At 36.9% G+C, this 22,043-nt stretch overlaps 1 protein-coding gene across 2 annotated transcripts in view; it reads left to right on the forward strand.

The window, feature by feature from the left end:
* lrrk1 (leucine-rich repeat kinase 1) overlaps positions 1-22,043 on the forward strand; it is a 96,935-nt gene that overhangs the window by 63,441 nt on the left and 11,451 nt on the right. For both annotated transcript variants that reach the window (XM_077227976.1, XM_077227977.1), the window contains 7 exons: positions 562-731; positions 6,752-6,949; positions 7,700-7,977; positions 11,221-11,415; positions 15,524-15,675; positions 19,595-19,712; positions 21,240-21,356. In XM_077227976.1, coding sequence (XP_077084091.1) covers positions 562-731; positions 6,752-6,949; positions 7,700-7,977; positions 11,221-11,415; positions 15,524-15,675; positions 19,595-19,712; positions 21,240-21,356 — 1,228 coding nt within the window. The remainder of the gene's footprint in view (positions 1-561; positions 732-6,751; positions 6,950-7,699; positions 7,978-11,220; positions 11,416-15,523; positions 15,676-19,594; positions 19,713-21,239; positions 21,357-22,043) is intronic.

Raw genomic sequence — 22,043 nt, forward strand, 5'->3', positions numbered from 1 at the left:
CGTTGTAGTCATGGTTGTCATGTCATCCATGTATGCTCTGATTGGTGGTAGTCGCATCCCAGAAGCCAAGCGCTCTCCTCCTACTACCCATTTTGATGCCCTAATGATTACTTCCATTGCCATGGTAAAAGCCAGTGGAGAGATGGTGCATCCTGCCATTATTCCAACCTCTAAGCATTGCCATGTAGTGCTGAATTCTGGAGTTGAGAAACTAAATTGCAAATCTCCAAAATAGGCTTTCACTAAATTTGTAGTGAAGTAGTATTGCAAATTAACATAACTCTTTTGTACTGTAATGTATTTTAAAATGTAATTTATTCTTGTGATAGCAAAGCTGAATTTTCAGCATCATTACTCCAGTCTTCAGGCATATGATCCTTCAGAAATCATTCTAATATGCTGACCTGCTGCTTAAGAAACATTTATTATTATCAATGTTGAAAACAGCTACTTAAAATATTATTGCTGAATTTAATCAAAAATATTTAATTATTCAATATCAAATCAATCTCAAAAGTATTGTACACATGCAGTGCAAACATCTATATGTGTGTGTTTCAGGTTGTTCTTGTTGAAGAGTGATCTGCAGTGGAGTGAAGAGGAAGCAGATATCCTGGGTCAGGGTGGAAGCGGCACCATCATCTACAGAGCTAAATACAGAGGCCATCCGGTGGCTATTAAATGCTTCCACATCAAGAAATGCAGGCAGCAGACGCTCAACAGTAGCACAGGTACTTTACTCCCTTTACTGACCCCTGCAGTTCCTCTGAAAACAGCCATTATTATCTTTAGGCCATGATCCGTTAGTTCCGCTCTCTGCAGTGTTTGGATTTGCATTCGATCTGCTTGATGAACGATTTTAAAGTCAGAGGTGATCAGTTGGAGAAAGTAAGCCATGTGTTCCAGCAGGCGTACGAAAGGTCAGAGGTCAAAGTGCTGTCGTTCTACTCGAGGCTCGCAGTGGGACACTCAGCGTCTGTGACTGATGGAATTTCCTGTTAACAGAGAAACGCTAATCTTCACTGGATTACTCCCGTTGTGTTTCTTTCTCCAATCCAAAACCTAGTGAGCTGCAGAATTTAATGAGATGAATGCTTGAAACAAGTTATTATCTTTAGTATTTTTAATTTTTAGTTCTGTTAGTATTTTCTTTTTGCTTGTTTTTGCAAATTTTAGTTTAAACAAGACAAAAATAATAATTAATACAATTATTTTTGTAGCTTCTACCAAAGCAACCGATAGACATGGCCCTAGCAATTTTTGTTTGTTAATAGTTTTTCATCTAAAGGACTCACGCTCACCAAGGCTGTAATAAAGCAGTAAAATGTAAAAACAATAATAAACGCATGCACAGATTTCCGCTTCAGACACACAAACACAAAACACACAAAATTGTCAAAATTCCCCATTTGTAGGGTATCCTCCTAAGCAGTCTTAAATTAGTTAAAAAGTGTTAAATGAACATAGTTGTGAGAAAATATTGTGTGTCAGATCTTCGTCATGTGCTTCAGATCTTAAAGTGAAAGCAGCCTAATAAACCTGTTGCTGTCTGTGTCATTAATGTTAATCAAACAAGAAGACAAAGAGCACCAGTCACTGCTCTTGCCTGAATAACTTTTGTAGCTTTAATAAGGGTTCATCTATATTCAATTTATAATTTATGCAGTGAAGACTTTGCTGTGTTTAACTGCACAGATACAGAAATTATTCAAGAAATTACTTTTTTATATTTAACCATTAGACCTACATGAAAATCTTATAGCACTGTTTACAAGGTTACATGGGTCAAAAACAATGAAAACAATTTTTTGTGTGCATTTTAGCAGGGCAGGTTGTGTTTTGCATGTTTTGTATGCATGCATTGTGAGCATTTTCAGATGAAAAGCTTGAAGATGAATGCTCCACTCTCATTTGTCCCTCTTCTCGAGGAAACTGGGACAAAAAACTGACAACCTTGCCTCAGCGACTGCAGAGTGAGCCTTCTCAGCCTGCCTGCCCCGTGTATGAGGAGCTTTTGGAGGTTATGGAACTCGAGAAAGAGGGAGTCGCTCGCTGGAGATTAGACAAGCGATTTCTATCTGGACATAACTGCCCGAGTCCTGTGAGCTTTCCCTTTCTTCCTGATCTCCATACAAAGATTGACAGAGCATGAAAGAAGCTGTATTAAGCCCGCATCGATCGATTTCAGCATGCTAATTGTGAGAATGTCGAGGGGATGCGTGAGCACAGATACGTGTCAATGCCTCCCATTGAAGAGACACTGAATGCTGAAGCATTGACACTGAATGCTCCAACCCTGCCATCTAAGACCTAAGAGTTACATCTCGCTTAAATGGCAGGGCATACATGGCAGCAGGTCAGGCTGGGGTTGCTTTGCTCACTATGGCAGTGCTGCAACCATACCAAGCGGATCTGCTGACCTGGACCAGGGTCTTTATGAGTAGGGCTGGGTATTGTTAGGAATTTCACAATTCGATTCGATTTCGATTCGATATTGATTTATTAGCTTCAATATCGATTCAATAATTAGTAAATACACAAGTAATTAAGTACCTGAGTATATTTTTAAATAATGTGTGCAGTATTACCAATGTTTAAGAACAAATTCACCCCAGCATGATTCCTGTCATGGTTTATTTAGCAGAACAAACTGTGCAATATTGTACATGTGTTGAATACAAACCACAACTGTAACAAACAGGTGCTTTATTAAAATACCTCTAAAGTGCATGTAACTGTAATAGAAAGTATATTTCTTTCTTCCTATACATTCAAGTTATAAAAGAAATGTAAACAGAAACACAAAATGTACATACTCTTAAAAAAATGCGCTTTGTGAGGAAAACGCGTGCACATTTGCGCACACACGCAAGGACTCTCGCTCTCTCGCTCTCTGCTGTGCGCGCGCAACGCGGTTTGGAGCTCGTGAGCTCTAGATTTCGGGAGATTTGAACTAATTTGCAGACATCAGGCCACTATCATAGCCACTATCAATATGCGGGAGACTCCCGGAGACTTATTGTTGTTCTTATTATCATTTAGGGGGGTTTAGGAACATTTTGGGGTAGCTTCAGCCCCCCTAAAATAGGCCTAACAACGTCCCTGGTTGGTGGTGCAGGCATGAACGGAGTGCAGCTACTGTCCATCATCTTGCTGTTTTGGTAAAGCGCGTCTTGTACAACGCTGAACGCTCTCACTAGAGTGTTGCCCACAGCGCTGCCACTGGCCGGTGGGCTGAATTGATTCATAGGATTTGATGAATCGATATTGAATTGAGAAACAAATAATTGCAATGCATTGATGAATCGATATTTTTACCCAGCCCTATTTATGAGGGTCATTATGTAGAGCATTCCGCTCCCCCAGAGCTACGTCAATGCTCTGCAGGTCCTGGATAACCCCTTTTAAGAGTTACTCCCCTCACTTAGAGGGTCGATATGCTGAGTCTCTGCTTTCTAGGACTTCAGTCTCTGGAATCCAGTGTGAAGTGGTTATTGCTTGTTTGCAATACCTTCTTATCGGAGGCATTTGTGAGTGCTACATCTAGAGATTCTGCTTCGGCAGATAGGTTGTAGGTTGCAAGGATGGCAGTAGTCAGCCTCCCTGGTGATCCTAGTGGTTGACACTTTTATGTCCCCCTGAAGTGACAGGCCAGGGTCTCTTTTGATCCTGGCCATATTTCCTCAAAGGGATCTTTCAGTAGGTAAATGATTCCAAGCCATAGAGCTATGCCTACCGCTGTCACTTGGCCCTGCGAGGACTTTCCTCATTTAGGGCATGTAGCCTGGACTGTGGCCCTAGCGAAAAGTGTCACTGACAGCAAGCTGTTGACAACCTTTGGGGAACCTGACTCCGAGTGTAAGGTAAGGAGAGTCAGATTATTTAGTGAATAGTCACAGCCGATACGGCAGGCATTCCCCTCAGCACGGCAGAGTGGGTATTTGTTCCCCATAGCGTCTTGTTCAGATGCAGTGTGAGTTCCCATTCGAAAGGGAACGTCTCGGGTTACAAATCTAACCTAGGTTCCCTGAGAAGGAGAACGAGACACTGCGTCTCATTACCATACCTCTGGGATGCCTGCCACACACATCATTGGCGTAGTGACGTCATTGGCTGATACAATTGTTGTGTTTAGACATGTGCTTCAGACACCGGTCACACTTAGGCATTCCGCATAGTGTCTTGTTCAGGCGTAGTGTCTCGTTCTCCTTCTCAGGGAACCTAGGTTACATTTGTAACCCAAATAGTTTTTTTTATAATTAGAATAATTAATTAAAAATAGTTTGATGGTGATAATTATTATAGTTGTTTTTATAATCCCTTTTATTCATATTTTCAATCATAATGGTATTGTACAGTATAGTCATATTAAATGGAGAAAACCAGAAAAGTTTTTTTTTTAAAAGTTAGTGGATAACATGCCTGAACAAAGCTAAATAAACCTCTTTAAAATATAATGATCTACTGGGGGAGGTTTGGAGTTCTGTAATAATTTATCAAACTTTACAAACAGTTGTTTTACAGCAGCAAGATTTAATGCTGACAGCACATCTCAATATAATGAATTTCAACTGAGCTTTGTCACACTCCACTAGTTTCTGCGTTTCTCTGACCTTGAAGGCCTCTCACCTTTTCTGTCTGCTCCTCCGTCCACTTCCTCTAATCCTGTGAAATGTTTCCGAACTATTTATGATGTGCAGTTTGTCATAACGTACACTGCAAGTGAGAGAGGGCTCCTGCAGTAAACTGAAGAAAAACTACGTTTGCAGGTTTCTCTCCATCAGCAGCCATTTTATGTAGACTATTTCTTTGTCAGCATTCACTGCTGTTTGAATTGTTCTCTCAGCGGTTCCCGGTTTTACATCTCTGTTGATTTATTCCCTCCTACTCATTCTAGAGGTTTCTTTACAATAAAGCCTCCTAATAAATCAAGACATTTACTTTTATGACATAAAGTTTATCTTCTTCATGAATTCCAGACGTTTCTTGTTCATAGTTTCAAAGTTTTATGGTCTGTAAAGTGGTGCCCTATGGTAACCAATGACAACAACGGATGGCATCTGCCCTTTGGATGAGGCCTCTGAGGAAGCTTGTAGAATCCTCATCTGCTTTTGTAGGTCAAAAGGAGAATGGCCAGACTGGTTCGAGCTGATAGAAAGGCAACAGTAACTAAAATAAGCACTCGTTACAACCGAGATCTGCAGAAGAGCGTCTCTGAACGCACAACCCGTCGAGCATTGAAGCAGATGGACTACAGCAGCAGAAGTCACACCGGGAACACTCCTGTCAGCTAAGAACTGGGAACTGAGGCTACAATTAGCATGGGCTTACCAAAATTGGACAATAGAAGGTTGGAAGAACAAATAAATCACCTTGTGGCTTTTTCAAACAGATTTTGGAGTTAGAGATGTCTGCTTTATAATGAGAGAATTTAACATTACATTTCTCAAAAAAGTATATTTGCAAGGAGTATTACATGTACTGTAAGAGGAAGTAACATGTCCTCTCACATCAGTGTTTTCATTGTAGATTTGATTTCAGTTCACTTTTCTCCTGTTTGTTTTGGAGAAGATGAAAATGTGAAACATCATAAAACACTGTGGCCTACTTTGAAAGAAACACATGGTGAAATAACCCAAACACATTGATGTTAGTGTAGATCTTGATTTATGCAAGTAGGAAATGCTGTCAGTAAAAACTGGCCTGAAGTAGCAGACTTCAATTCGAGTCAGTTGTCAAATTTTAGAGTAAATAACCAAAGACACACGGCAGCCCGGTCGTCCGTCAGCCAACCGATCATAAATTATGTCTGTACGGTGCAAACTATCTTTTTTTTGCGCCCTGGAACTCACGGTCACTAACCAAAAGCATGTTAAACTCCTTTCAGCAGCATTGAGACTTCTGCGTATTATTTCAAGCTACCGTTGCAGCATAAAACAATTTTTTTACGGTGATGTGTGGCACAGCAGGAGAGAAACTGCAGTGGTGCTCATTAAGACTTTACAGTGACAGGCACTGACCCCAGACCAGCTCAGATTAAGTACATGTGAGTAACCAGAGCCATTAAAAACCCTGCAGCTATAAATCAGAACATTTAGTTTCAGGTCAGGGAACAGTTAAGGGTTTCCTCTTTGAGGTCTCAGACTGGATTAGATTTTTTTTATTATAGTGCCTAATGGGAAAGGTCAGTATGCGTTATGTAAATCCTGATCCTTGACCGCTGCTCTTTTAACCTCACAGTATGTACTGGCAGCACATCCAATATACAAGAAAATCATCTGACCTATTTCTTTTATTATTTTATTGTAATACAGTATAGTAGCGAGTATTAAAGAAAAATATAGTACATGCAATAATTGTCAATACTCTAGAAATCCTTTTGGCAACAATAAGTTTGGATGCATTAATTTTTTCATTTATTAATTTAGCAAATGTGTATATATACAATTTAATGAAATAAAAAAAGTTCCTTAAAATAAAGATATAAATTAAAAAATATAAAAAATGAATTTGCATTTATTCATTGTAACATGTATTATTTTAGCAAATAAAAAATAAATATGTAAAAATATATAAAATGTATATACAGTTAGACATTTCATGAAATACATATATGCAGAGATCTTTGTAAAATTCCAGATTCACATGCTTATGTGTTTTCAATTATCATCGATAATTATTCCATAACCTGAGGTAAAAGTCTGAGCTGAACTCTTCAGGCCTGCAGCTTAATAATACCATCTCTTTACAGACACCATGGTTAAGCACCTGCAGTCAATGGAAACTGCCAGGAGCTTCTCAGAGTTTCGTCAGGAGGCCAGCATGCTCCACTCCCTGCAGCACCCGTGTATCGTGGCTCTGGTGGGCATCAGCATACACCCGCTATGCTTCGCCCTGCAACTGGCGCCGCTGGGCAGCCTCAACACCATCCTGGAAGAGAAAGCGAAAGGTGACACATTGGCACAGAAACTGGCCTGTATTTTTACATTTATACCAAATGTATAAGGATCAGGCTTAATGATCAGGCAATATTATAATTCATTATATATTGTTATAAATGTTGATATTTAAATAATAAATAAATGACTATGATATAAATATAAACACACACACACACACCCATTGTTCTATTTATTTATATTTTTTGTTTTTTCAGCTGTCAATTTAGCTGTCTCTTTCAGATCTGCATAACCTTTTTCAGACAATGCTGTAAATATGCCATCAGATATTTTTGTGAGACAGTTGTTTAACATTTCATGCTTCAGTGTTTTAATTCTATCAGACGTGTGAGCAAACCTTAAAAGAAAAAATTACTCCAGTCTTCTGTGCCACATTAAGTGTTTCAATAAAATTAAAATTAAAATTCTCTAAAAGTTCACAAAAAATAAAAAAATCTATCATCATTTACTCACCCTCGTTAGTGTTGGGTATTGTTTGAGTTTGAACTATTCCAATTCCGATTTTGCGCTTGAATGGTTTAAATTGCATAAAAATGCGCTCACAGGAACCGATAAGCGGAATCGAAATGCATGTTTCTTATCGAATCACCGGTTCTAAAATGGAATCGATTCTCGATATCTAACTCTAATCCTCATGTCAGAAAAGCATCATAAAAGTAGTCCATACAAGGTCATATCATGGGTTCGTCTGAGAAACAAACTGAAATTGACATCTGTCCTTTCTGCTTGACTGTCCTGAGGTTCTCTCTACATGCCGCTGGGCCACATGCTCACCTTCAAAGTGGCCTATCAAATCGTGACAGGCCTGGCATATCTTCACAAGAAGAACATTATCTTCTGTGACCTCAAGTCTGACAACATTCTGGTCTGGTCTCTGGACGCGGAGGACTCTGTAAACATCAAGCTGTCCGACTACGGCATCTCCCGGCAGTCCTTTCACGAGGGAGCTTTAGGGGTCGAGGGCACGCCCGGGTACCAGGCTCCAGAGATTCGTCCTGGCATCGTCTATGATGAGAAGGTACCAAAGGGCTCTTACTGATCTGATGAGTTTCATTGGCTGTCAAACAACCACCGAACTAGCTTTTAGTGTATCAACAAAGCTCAAAGTCTGTTTACTGCCTGAATTCTAATTGAATTAGACATTTGAAGGGTCCAGTCTTCAATATCTGGTCTTTAATATCCTGTCTTTAAACTTCATGAGTCAGCTTCATGACCATATAATGCTGGTTAACCATTAGCTTTCACACAATGCGTGCAACGCTGCCAGAAAGGGATGTTAATATGACTATTTGCAAAGTACTGCTTGTGCATAGGTGGAGAAACTTCATCACAATTTTATAAGCTTCACATACTGTATCTTTTTTAAAGCTCCTCAGTGCACTTTCCATTTTAAGTGTTTTATATTTACATTTACACATTTGACCGTCCCGCTCTGACTGTTTTCTGATTATTGAGCCCAAAAAAAGTTTTTTTAACTGGCTTATCTCAAAAATTGTTATGATACTGTATCCAGTCTTACTTTATTATTATTTATATACTATATTATTATTTATTAATATTTTGAATTAGGATTTATATTTGTTGTTTTGTTTGCGCTTGTAATTTTTATAGTTTTTCATATATTTGTAATAATATTTCTATTTAGCTTTAATTTTTTTTTCGTTTAAGTTTTTTGTACTCATGTAAATAATTGTGCATTAGTGTCAGCTGATAATGATCATGTTTTTTGGCATGTTTTTACATACTGAGGAACAAGCTGAAGTGATCTTCAGTGCTAATCGAAAGCACGCCACAGTATCTGTCAGTAGAGCTTAACATGTTTTAAACCAAGAACATTCTTTTCATTTGTTTGTTTACTTTACGAAACCACATTCAATAGTGAATCCGAGACCGTTCTGTCTTCAGGCTGTTTAGAGTCTAAAGTTTTCTTTGAGATTGCCTCCCCTGACTGTCGACATCTAGGGATTTTCCTTCAAAGACGGATTTGAGATCCAGTGAGTCTTTTAGGTCAATTCACGGTGGCTGATTTGTTTTCCAGCTTGTTTCGCTGAGTATGCATGGATCATGTCTCTAATGGAATTTTTATGACCGTGTTTCCTCAACTTTCATGCAATGTCACGAGAGAATGACAGGTATTCATAGATGTTTTAGTTCTAGGAGCACAGTGGTGTCCTGTATACTGGTCAAATTTGTTTTGGATTTTTTGTCCTTTTGGTTGTGTTGCAGTCTGGCAACAAAACAGCATGCGATTTTCACAAGTGCTTTCCAGTTTTGTGTGTAGAATGTATAGTAAGTAGGTGGATTGTGAGCAGCTGTTGTGCTGTCTGAAGATGAAAGACCAACCGTCCCACGAATACCACAAAAGTCTGAGACTGCATTGAAAATCCTATTTTCATGTATTAATTGAAAGGTGAAAAAATATTTTGAGCCAGATTTACTAAACAATGCAAATTAGCGTGAGAGCGCAATTCCAAAAAAGCGCAGATGGGAGTTCAGCGTGTGATCTACTGACGACGCGCAAATTAAAAGATCACAGACTCAATCTACCAAGAGCAGTGCAAATTAATTTAAAAACTCCCACAAATTTTGCGTCTTAAAAGGAAACTCCTACAAATTCATATGCAATAAGGTCAGCCGCAAAAATATAGCTGTGCCCACGCCTTTTCAGCACTAATGTTTCACTGCGTGTCTTTAGTAAATCCTGACAGTAGTTTTTTAACGCCGAAAGAGGGTTTGCGCTAGCGCAAGCTGTTAGTAAATCATGCCCTTTTTAATGAAAAATTTTTTTAGAAATGTATTAGGGCATTTCTTCTACAAAAATAACAAGGAAAGACAGATTTATATATATTTTCATAAATTATTTGCAGCCAATAGAAAAGCTCTAACTAGGAAAATGGCTCAAGGAAGACCCACCAAATAAATATTAAAATCCCCCAAACGTGTACAACATGGAAACTATGACCTTTTCATTAAATCAATATAGTGATAAAATTTCATCATACTGGAGGAAATTGTTGTTAATAAAATAATAATGATAATAATAATAATAAATCAGTTGCTTAAGCTTATATAATAATGAAGAACTGGGAATAGTTTTTTTATCATTGTATTTTATTTTTTTTAGGACCTTTTTTTTTGTGACCTTTACATTTTTACATTTTGTTCCATTTCTTGTTTTTTATGCTCTTTGAAAAGAGGACAGAATCGAAATGCTAATCAGAAGCCTTTTTTGTGGTCTCAGACTTTTGGACCCATTTGTGTTTCATGGAAGATAGAAGTTCACATAGGTTCCCTTGAATACAAAACCAACAGGAATCATTCAGTGGGGTTTCTTCTGTCTCACTCTGTGATTGACAGCTTGATCTTCAGAATAAAGTCTCCTAAGAGGCATTTTAATTGATCAATGATTAATGTTAATGCTAATCAAACCATTACCGTAATAGCCTTTTAACGTGATATATCTGCACTCTAGATTGAGAGAAAATAGTCTCTGTAGACCCGCCGTTTGTGTGTATGTGTGTGTCAACTACAAACAATTTCCTGCTCTTTCACATGCCTGCTCTGTGATGTCATTTCAGACTCCCGAAAATGAAGTGAAATGTGGAAGCATGCCTTTTTCCTTTGTGTTGGCAAAGCAGAGCGCTCTATAAATAAGGTCCAGGATTGACACGGCTCTCGTCAAAGCTCATGTCCATTTATAGAATTGACCTAGAAAGATGTTTAATAAAAATATGTCACTGTCTCCAGAGCATCTGTCGAATCAACCACAGGAGCGCATGACGTGCTGCTGTATCAGTAATGATAACTTCATTCTTCCTTTTGTTAACTCATCCTTTTCTTTTCCATCTCTCCTCCCTTCTAGTCTCGCGTTTTACCACTGGCCACCGCATTTGTTCTGGGCAGGAATTGCACACTTACACTGCAAAAATGATTTTCCAGTACAAATATCTAAACGTTCTTAAACCAAGATACATTTACTTGAGAAACAAAATAACTTAGGGTATTAAGTCTTGTTTACTGAAAAAATTTACTGGACAGGAGCGAGCCCAGATGTTTATTATTGTTTCCTTTTATCAGATCATTTCACAGCCTGAAAGTAAAGTGAAATATAGAGTTCGGCTTATGAAGATGTAGTCACCTGCCCTGCAAAAGGGGAATTTCATGGCACGAATTGGCTGTAAATGGACCATGGGCCATCTGAGACTGTTTAACAACATTACTGTGGATTGCTTTTAAATGACTGTTGTCATCTGTGATTCAGGTGGATATGTTCTCGTATGGAATGGTTTTGTATGAGCTCTTGTCCGGCCGCAGACCATGCATGGGTCAACACCAACTACAGATCGCTAAGAAACTATCTAAAGGACTCAGACCAGCGCTGGGCACCCCAGAGGAGGTGCAGTTTCACTGTCTGCAAGCGTTGATGCAGGAGTGCTGGGACACCAAACCAGAGAAGGTACAGCGTGGTAATATCTTTTCTTAAAGGGCACCTCTTACGCCTCTTTTCGCAAGATGTAAAATAAGTCTCTGATGTCCCCAGAGTGTGTATGTGAGGTTTTAGCTCAAAATACCCAACAGATAATTTTTTACAGCATGTTTAAATTGCCACTTTTTGGGGCTGAGAAAAACATGCCGTTTTAGTGTGTATCCCTTTAAATGCAAATGAGCTGTTGCTGCCGGCACAGAAGGCGGAGCATTAAGAGCTCTCTCTCAGTGTCAGGACAAACTCATCTCACGGAATGATAATATCAAAACGGAAACTCTCAGTAGTGGTGTTCATTTTAACCCGGAGTCAGAAAATAATGCCTACAGAGTCAGAAAATATATGCTGTACGGAGATAGAACAGGTATAGTTTGGTTAATTACGGTTATTATAACTTATTTGTTATCTGTTTTATCCACTATTAATAGAAGCCTGCTGTAGCGGACCCCGTCTGAATGATGGCCAAAAATATGCTGATGAGTTTAATGAAGTTTATTTTACATCACACAAAAAATGAAGCGTCAGTTTTACTCCAGAAAATCACCGTAAGAGCTGAATAAACACAGAATAAGAAGTGTGCTTTAAAGTCTTATCCATAAACTCTCTCTCTCCCTTTCATTATCATCAACATACACAGCGAATTACACAACACTTGTTACAACTAACAGTAAACAAATATATACACACCTTTTCAGGAGGTGCCTAATAAACTGGTCAACTTCATATCCGTAAAACAACTCCTAAGAACAGTAGTGCACGCTTTCTCTTTCATTACTGCCGTGACCAGTAACGTTAGGCCTATCTCACCGGAGACTGTAAGCTGGATCATGAACAGTTGGTACAGATCCATCCTCGAGTAACAACGAGAGTAAATGGTGACTGCTATGTTCAATCTTACATCTTATAACAAAACACCTCAATCGCTTAAAAGACATTCTTGTCTACAGCTGCTCCGCCATCGAAACAATGGCGGACTGCGTTTAGCTCACTCAGGGCGGGTTTACGCTAGTACGGCAGTGTCAGTCAACAGTTGTGGGAGGGGCTTGTGCAAATCTATGTCACTTTACCCAGAATCTGAAGACGGCTTGTTCTGAGACACTGCTTATAATTTATGAGGATTACAAAAAAAGCACTGGGTGGATTTCTATCATTATAGGGTGGTTGAGTACACACACTGCCAACACTCGTTTATGTTCAAACACCATGTAAAAGTGAATTTTGCTTAATAGGTGCCCTTTAACCCTTCGGAGTCTTGGGCTATTTTGGCCGTTTTTGAGTACTTTTATTTTTTTTAAATTTTGCAACATAAACAAATGTTTACCATACCAATGTTTGGTATAATTTTTTTCAGCACAACATCACCTATATGATCAGACAATTAGTTTTTCACTTTGATGTACTCTATCAACATACTGGACCCAAAATCACACAAAAAACACAAAATCCGAATAGAAAAATTATAGCTTTTCATACTACAAAAAACACAAACATGCTCAATGAAGCATTTTAAAAGGTTTAAAATGTAAACACAAGTTGTAAATGTCAACATATACAGGTACAATTCAGATATAATCAACCTATATACAAAAAAATATGATTTACAAAAAAAAGCGGGTGTAGCCATAGGCTTTTTTTCTTTCTTTTTAGCTCAGCCACTTTTTAAAAAAATGTTGTGCACACAATTATTCAGAGAGCTATATTTAAGGCCTTGCATTCCCAGAGTATGAGGGTTACCAAATAGTGCAAATACAACATAAAAAAATGTAAAATTGAGATAAAATTAAACTATATGCAGCAAAAAGCTGGTGTGGCAATAGGCGTTTTTTCTTTTCTTTTTTGCTTAGAAACTCTACAAAACACTTCATGTACAATTACACAGATAGCTACATTACAGGGATTTCATTCCTTGAGTAAGAGGGGTTCCTCAATAGTGCAAATATACCATACAAAAGGTAAAATGAACACAAAATCAAATTATACATACAACTATTTACAACAAATATCAGGTGTTTTTTTATTTTTATTTTTTATCTGTGCCTCTCCTCAAAACAGTTTATCTAAATCTACTCTTAAACTACCTAAACTACTCCTAAACTACCTAAACTATCTACACTACTCCTAAACTACTCTCAAAATCTACTCAAACTCTTCCAAAAACTAGCAATAATCTCTCTCTCTATATATAACGTATATATGTCTCTCTTTATCAACTCCGTAAATCCTCTGCCTTTCAATTTTGCGTCTTAGCTCAGTTGGCTCCTCCTCCATTCCCTAAAATGTGCAGCCTGAATAGCAGAGTCAGCAGATTCACACATTTTTCTCCGTTTTGTTTTATGACAAAAACCGACGAAGTTATTAGAATAAATGCAACGCCTGTCGCATCCCATCTTGCGTTCTTTTACGAACACGTCAGTATTTTTTTATATAAAGTTTAAATGATCATATCTCCGTTTTTACTTGGTCTATCAACACAAAACAAAAAGTAAAATAGAATTTCAAGCCAGCACTTTCGACAGAAGTGGACGGCAGCGCTCAACGTGACTTTGTTTTTATGCTTCGACGTCTTAAACTGGTCATGTAACTTGATCACGCCGGCGTGATCGGCGACCCCGAAGAGTTAAAGTGCCCCTATAATGCTATTTTAAAGGTACCTCATTTTGTTTTGGAGGTCTCCCACAATAGGTTTAAATGCGTTCAAGGTCAAAAAACTATTTATTTTCTCATAATAAACATTGCAGCATCAGCTCTTTTCTAACAGTGTCTGAAATGTTTCGATAAGGGATTCAGTCTCTCTCTAAGCCCCTATTTTCCAAGAGCCTACTCTGCTCTGATTGGTCAGATGGCCCAGTCTGATGTGATTGGTCTACAACTTACAGCGTGGAAACAAATAGTCGGTTTTTACTGTGTGAATTCGAGCTAGAGTCCTCACCCTTTGGAAGTGCATGCAAAGTGGATTTTGCTTTCACATCGCAGAAAACAGCTTCTTCTCAACGTTTTAACAACACAAACCAAACTCTTCCAGGTCTCAGCTACAGCTACAGTGTTTGACGGCGGGTCAAAGTAGATGTTGTGTGCGGCCAGCCAAATAAGACCATAGGCTAGCATTATGCAAATTGGTTACAAGCCCTATGTATGTTCAAGCAGGAAGAAAGACTGAAGTTACTGACGACTCGTTTCAGGGAGTTCAGAAACGGTTTTCTTTTTGGAAGTCTTTACTCATTTATCATGCACTTTGATCTTTGAAACTTTGCAGAGCTTTTACATTTATAAATGGTGATAAATATTAAACTACTCAGTATAAACATAAACACTACTTGTAAGGTATTATCCAAAAAAGCTTAATAAATCCTTTTTAAAGATGCTGTCAGTGTGAACGCCCCATAATATTAAGATGATTGCACAGAGAAAAATACTTCTAACCAGTCATTTTGGCTTGGGATAATGTCATTCATTAATTTAGTTAGTTTTTGATAAATTAATAAATCTGTTTATGTAGATAAATAAAAAGTTTAATATTGCATTTTTACTTGGAAAAAAGTTATATTATTGAAGTTAAATGTGTTTCAAATGGAATTTTAATTAATCATTTAAAATACTATTTTCATTTAGCAATGATTCTTTAAATTAATCAAAATTGACAGTGAACAGAAATCTTTTGTAACATTATAAATGTTTCAAATAAATGCAGCTCTTTTGAACTTTCCATCCATCAAAAATCTGAAAAAAAAATTATCACAAATTTACGTGGCAATAAATTAAATTTTCAAATATATTCAAGTAGAAAACAGTTATTTTAACTTATAATTATATTTCTCAATATTACTGTTTTATTGTATTTTTGATCAAATAAATGCAGCTTTGGTGAGTATAAAATACTTTTTTAGATGTTTTAAACATTAAAACATTTTACCAACTCAAAAACTTTTGAATGGTAGTGTACAGTATGTCATAATGGTTATTGACTTAGTCATTAACATTCGCCTGAGGCAAAATTAGTCATGTAGGCACATATTAACCTGCAGATGTTGTGAAATAAGGCATGTACTGTATCTAATAATGTCCTGTCCTCCTGTGGCTTTAGCGTCCCTTGGCCGCTCCTCTCATGAGACAGATGCAGGATCCCAGTTTTGCTTGTCTCAGGTACCTGTTGTCCTGCCAGGAACACAGTCAGCTCTTCCTGTCGCCGCTGCAGGGCCACAACGCCGTATTCTGGGATGGAGACAAAGACGACAGGTGCGTTCTTGGGAATAGAAGCGTAAAAACTTGGCCTTTCTTACATTTTCACTTGGCATTCCCTGTCAGATTGTGCTGGTATCATTAAGTTTTGTGCATCTGTGATGTGTTTGCAATTTTAGATTTTGTGGCTCTGTTCCAAAACCTGATAAGCTGACATCTAGTCTACTGCCTACAAAGCTGTCTTCTAAGGCAGCATCCTAAATGAAATACAAGGTTCTAGATTACTGATTTAGCATGCTCTAAACAGGCAGTTTCAGTTATTTTAAAAGAGCTCAGTGTTAACATGCTGTTAAAATACTGGCATGACTGAAACATCTCCAGTTGACTAGCAGAGCATTCATTTCGTTTGTTTGTTAAAGAAGTGATCTGGCGCTGGAATGTGTTGTTTTTTAAATCATGCTGATCGTTCGTTGTCGCTTCTATCAGTGGTGGAAGACAACTGTGTCTCTTTGAGCTTGTGCACTTCACACAGACGAGTGCTTCAATCTTTCGCTCAACGCCGTTGTGGAGACTATTCGTTCTGGTAAAATAACAAACTGTACTCAAACGTGTCCATGCTCTTGATATACAATCACTGATTAACCTCTGTAATGTAAAGCAGTTCTGCAAAAAAATGATATCATCGTCCAGCTCAGTTCAGTTCTCATAAAACAGCGTAAGGACAGTCAGATCAGTAATATTGTTGAATGTTACAAGCCCCCATACCAGCCCATAATCAACCCTTTAACTCCATTTCCCCTTATTTAAATAATCTCCCGTTATTCTATTTGCCGCCAATATCTGTCCTTCAGACCTCTTGCTCACTCATATAAACACCCTCATTAAAATCATTCAGTAATCTCATTTTCCAGCTTCCCTTGACACTCTCAAGCCTCCTTTCAAAAGATGACTCATTTTAATATTCATGAACACACACATACATATATATATATATATATATATATATATATATATATATTATATATATATATATATATATATATATGTGTGAATATATAAGAACTTCTTATGCATGATGGCCTAACAGGCGTATAAATAACCTGCCACCTACAGCTGGCCTCATCTGATCATTGGCTGCTTTGTTTGTGAGCACTGGATCTTTCTACTAAACACTTAGACGAAAGGCTTCACTTTTATCATGCAGCGCAGGTGTTTGCAATTACCATCTTTGCCCGTAATCATGCCAAATGGAGCCGATGTAGTCACATTGGAGGTTCCTTCAATACCTCATTGCGGGCAGAACAATGAAGGCTTTGTCTTGCGTTAATAGTCATATTAGGCTGTGACTCCTACCTACCAAGTGCCCTACTGTAAACATGGGCGTGAGTGCTTACAAGTACAGAGAGTATGCTTTGAGATGGTTAAAAAACAGCTGGAAACAATATCAGGGAATTTTTAAAATTCTGTTTACTAAGTAAATTGTGAATTTTCAAGCAAATAGTAAAATATAATTACTTAACGTATTATTCATTGTATACAATCAATTTCAAAAGTTGATTAAAAATAAATAAGTGACAGTAAAATATTTATAATGTAACAAAAAGTTTATATTTGAAATAAATTGTTCTTTTGGACTTTCTATTAATTAGTATTCGAAGAATCCTGAAAAAAGGTATCATTATTTCCACAAAACACAAATAAATTCATGCTTGATGAGTATAATAGACTTTTTTCCACAAAAAAAAAAAACTTTTGAATGTCAGGTTTTGCTCTGCTCTGTAATATATCATTAGGTAGAAATTGATCTTTGTAGCTGTTTATGTAGATAACAATAATCTTGTAATCTACCAAAAACTGTAATTAATTTATAAAAAGAGTGGAAACCCTGCTGAGCTGGTTTTAGATGGTCTCAACTGGTTTAAGTTAGTCTCTCCTCGTCTTGGCCAAGCTGGGCAGCCACATGGTCTCCCAGTTTGACCAACTAAAAAGTGCAAATAAATTGTCCTAAAACAGGCTAAAAGACCAGACTGGGACATCTACCTAATTAGTTTTTCTGGTCTTTATGTTGGTCCATCCTGACCAAGCTGGTGAGAAGAAAAGCCCTCTAAAAACTGGCAACAGGCCAGGCTGGCAGACCAGCTAAAACCAGAAAATCAGTTTATACTGGTTTAAGGTATTTTCTTTTCAGCAGGGAAGAAAACAAGACAATCAAATAATTGGCACACACCAGACAGTAAAAGCTCCATGTGGGATTTGAGATCTAATGCCCCCCTTGATCATTGGATACCAGCAATATTCTGTAAATGATATTTTAAGTACATTAGCTTGAGCTTGGCCTGATTCACTTTGTCACCGCAGCCTTTATTTGTCCAAGTTTGACATTGCCAATTAGATTATTGCGGCTTCATAAGCGAAAAGGAAAAATAGAAATCAAAATAAACAACTTGCTAGGGTATTTGGATCAGAAGCCTCCATAGTTAAATTATGGAGTGTGTTCTGACGGATTGAATCATTTGGGTCCTGTCACAGTGCGCAGTCAGATAAATGACTCGGCTGATCAAGTAATGAATCAACGTTGCGCAAATGAATTAACGGAATATCTAAACCTGCATAACACCCCACGCTGCTGAGAGCTGTGCACCTGCATAACAGCATAATGTATAATAAATGTTTAGATTGAAGACTGCTCATAAATCAAACCGTGCATTAAACTCATTTTGGCTTTGTAACATATATGTCCGTAAAAAATAACTACCGGTACTCAGGACATAACAGCCAGGACTTGAGTTATGTTTATTAGTGGCGTCAAGCAACATTATTGCGGTGTAAAATATCAAGTTTTAAAATTAATATTTCCAGGCCTTAGTTAAAATTTTACAGTCATGGAAATGTGAATATAAAGTGGGCATACTTGTGGGCATACTCTTTTGAATTGAGCAAGTAAGAAATCACCTGTAAATCACCCCAAACAAAGTTTATTATCGTAAACTAAAACTATAAAGAAAAAAAATGTCTTTATTTGAAACAAAATAAAATATTATAAAAGTACTTATTTTATTAAAGCTAGTTGCTAAGGCGTCATTTCTAATTTTCGTTCAGTTTTGTTTAGAAATTGAAGCTCTAAAATAACTCAAACTAATAAATAAAAATGTATTAAACTATAAACCTATTTAAAACGCACAACAAAATGATGTGAAAAAATTTTCTATTTATGTACTAAATACGTATGTTTTATTAATATTTTGAATGAACTTTTATTTTACATTTTCAGGAAATATTTTGAATGAACTTTTATTTTACATTTTCAGTTATTTAAAAAAAATTGTCTTTTTTATTAGTTGTTCAATTACTAGTGGTTTACTATTTAGGTTTAATTTATTTCAGTTTAATTTAATTCACTTTTTTCAGTGCAACTTCCGCTTATTCTAATTTCAGTTAGTTTCCAAGGTAACATTTCTAATTTTGGTAAAATAATTAAAACTTAAATTTAATTGTTGTATTTCATTTTATCTCCTCTTCATATTAAGTGGCTTTAAGTACTATGTACTTACATTGAAACTAATAATTTGATTCAATGGACTAATTGTGTACATACATGTTTTTACATTGTACTTATATTTTTAAAATACCTGCATATAATTACAGCTGTAATTAATGTATGTAATTACTTTTGGAATTACACTGTTGACCCTTCCCTTACACCTAAACCCACCCTTAAACCTACCCATACCACCACACCAGCAAAAAAGTGTTTTACAATACAACATAAATACAATAAGTACATTGTACATATTTTTCAATGTAAGTAAATAATACTAAAAGCCACTTAATATAAAGTGGGACCCAAAAAGGTTTTTAATAGTTTTTGTTATTGGTAATAACCTTGTCCCTAGCAAGAAATTTTTTTCAAGAAAAGCACCACTCAGATTTTCTTAATTTTAAACCTTGTGTGTGTGCGCGTTTGCGTATCTTACAGGAACTACAGCGTTGTAAACTTGGCCAAAGGGCAGGTGGAGGTAAAACGGATGTCATGCCCGGGAACACGTCTGAGCTGCCAAATAAAGATGGAGAACACCCTGTGGACCGCTACTGAGGTGAGCCTCTGGGTAACATGTCGCGCCTCGCCTTCATTCTTCTGCATTCTGTTCAGCAGTGTAGGAATGTTACCAAGGCAACAGCACTAATGGATAAACACTGTCCTCAGGCTCTCACAGTGAAGAAGATGTGTTGTAATTAATCGTTGAAGTTTTGTTTGTGATTTCTTCACCACTGGCAGGATAGCAAACATAATGACCGTTTTCAAACAGGTTTCCTAAATAGATTCCTCCGCCTCAAACTCACACTATTAGTTGACACTGCCTTGTTTTTAATGCCTGTAGGCTAAGATTTTATACAGAAAGCATTTTAAGAGATGTTTAATAAGGTTTCACTATACCATTCAAAAGGTTGGGGTAATTTATTTGTTGTTGTTGTTTTTTAAGATATTAATATTTTTATTCCGCAAGGATGAAATAAATTGATTGAAGTGACTGTGAAGACATTTATAATGTTTCAAAAGATTTCTATTTCAAATAAATTATGTTCTTTTGAACTTTCTATTCATTAAAAAAACCCTGAAAAGAATGTATCGCAGTTTCCACATAAATATTAAGCATTACAGCTTTTTTCAACAATTACAATCATTCATAAAAGAATAAATGTTTCTTGAGCAGCAAATCAACATATTAGAATGATTTCTGAAGGTTCATGTGATCATGTGTGAAGGATCATCATCTGGAGTAATGATGCTGAAAGTTCAGCTTTACCATCACAGGTATAAATCACATTTTAAAATGCATTCAAACAGAAGATAGTTATTTTAAATTATAATAATATTTCACATTACTGTTTTTATTATCTTTAATAAAACAAATGCTGCCTTGGTGAGCATAATAGAACAAAACATTAACAAAAACATTAAAAAAACTTGCGGACCCAAATCTTTTGAACTGTAGTGCACAAGTATTTCAACATAAAAACAGTGACCTTTAATTTAGTTCATTTTGTTTTACTGTTTTAAGTTTGACTGACTTGTTTTTCTCAAGCATTGAAGTGTAAGAATACATCTTCAGATAGCACTTGGTAATTATGGAAAGGACAATCTTATTCTGATTTCAGTTAAAAAACAATTTGTGCCTCAACCATTATTTTAGTTATTTTGAGGAAGAAAGAATGGACAGTAATTGGATTACGGGAAAAACAGAAAAGTTCTAAAGGCATCTTTATACTGCAACCACAATCTTTACTCAGAAACCATTTGAAATAGCACATACAGTTTACCAAGAAAAGACACATAGATTTTAATGCAGCACAATGGCAGCATGTATAGATGATTTTCTGTGGTTTTATTCGGTGGAAGACTGTTGATCTAGAACCACCGGTGAACCCAAATATCATGAATTTCATTTGGTCCCAGTATTTTGTGGAAAAAAAAAGCATTGACATTGTGCATGTGAGTTGTCTTCATAAAAATGAAAATAAAGGGAAAAAAAAAAGCATTTCTCGATTTCCAACCCTATTTGTAAGTGAGCACACCAAATGAATGGAGATGTTATCTTGATACCTTGTTGATGTTTCTTCAGGAACAGGAAGTCTTTATCTACAGCCTGAAAGAGATGTGTCCCTTGAGTCACCCGCAGAAACTGCTCTCCTGTCCGGCCGTGGTAACCTGCCTCTTTTTGCTGCCCGCCATGAAAGAGGTCAGTGCCCCGACTTGCTACGCTAAAACTACGCTTCGGTTTATCATGTTTTTTGTTTGTTTTGTTTTCTTGGTTTAGATATCCAAAGTAAAAGGAAAACTGTTTATATACAATGCACAGTATCTATATGCAGTTATTATTTTTTATCTCAACATGATAGAAAAGTAATACCTACAAAAAGTAGAGTTTTTGGCTGGTGTGTGTGTCACTTATTTCACTTGTGTGTCACTTGTGTTTCACTTGTTATTCGTCTCACTTTTTAAGTAGCTGGCGTCCAGGTGTTCCCACTCTCCCTCTCTTCATCAGACGTCCCAATGACATATTCAGTCCTCGTCACTTCTCCAAACACTCAGAGGCGGATCTAGAAAAACATTTATGGGGTGGCGAGAGGGAGGCAGGAATTTTTGAGGGGTGGCAACATATGGCAGACGTATACTGAATTTAATCACAGTTATCACTGTTTGATGAGAAATGGTATGTACACACTACAAAAGGGCACAGACTGCCATTTACAAACTCATTCAGACAAACTCAGTCTCATGGAATCAATGTCTTGCACTTGAGGTTTCATGTGAAACAGTTCATATTAGGAATAAGCAGGGGTTAAATTGGGATTTATTATGTGGGGTCCGGTGCTCTCTCTAGGGGGGTCCGATTATTTTTTTTTTTTAATAAACCATTAAATGG

This window comes from Siphateles boraxobius, unplaced genomic scaffold, assembly GCF_051911475.1.
Source record: "Siphateles boraxobius isolate OS27281-9 unplaced genomic scaffold, OSU_SipBor_1 130, whole genome shotgun sequence".
Lineage (NCBI taxonomy): Eukaryota > Metazoa > Chordata > Actinopteri > Cypriniformes > Leuciscidae > Siphateles > Siphateles boraxobius.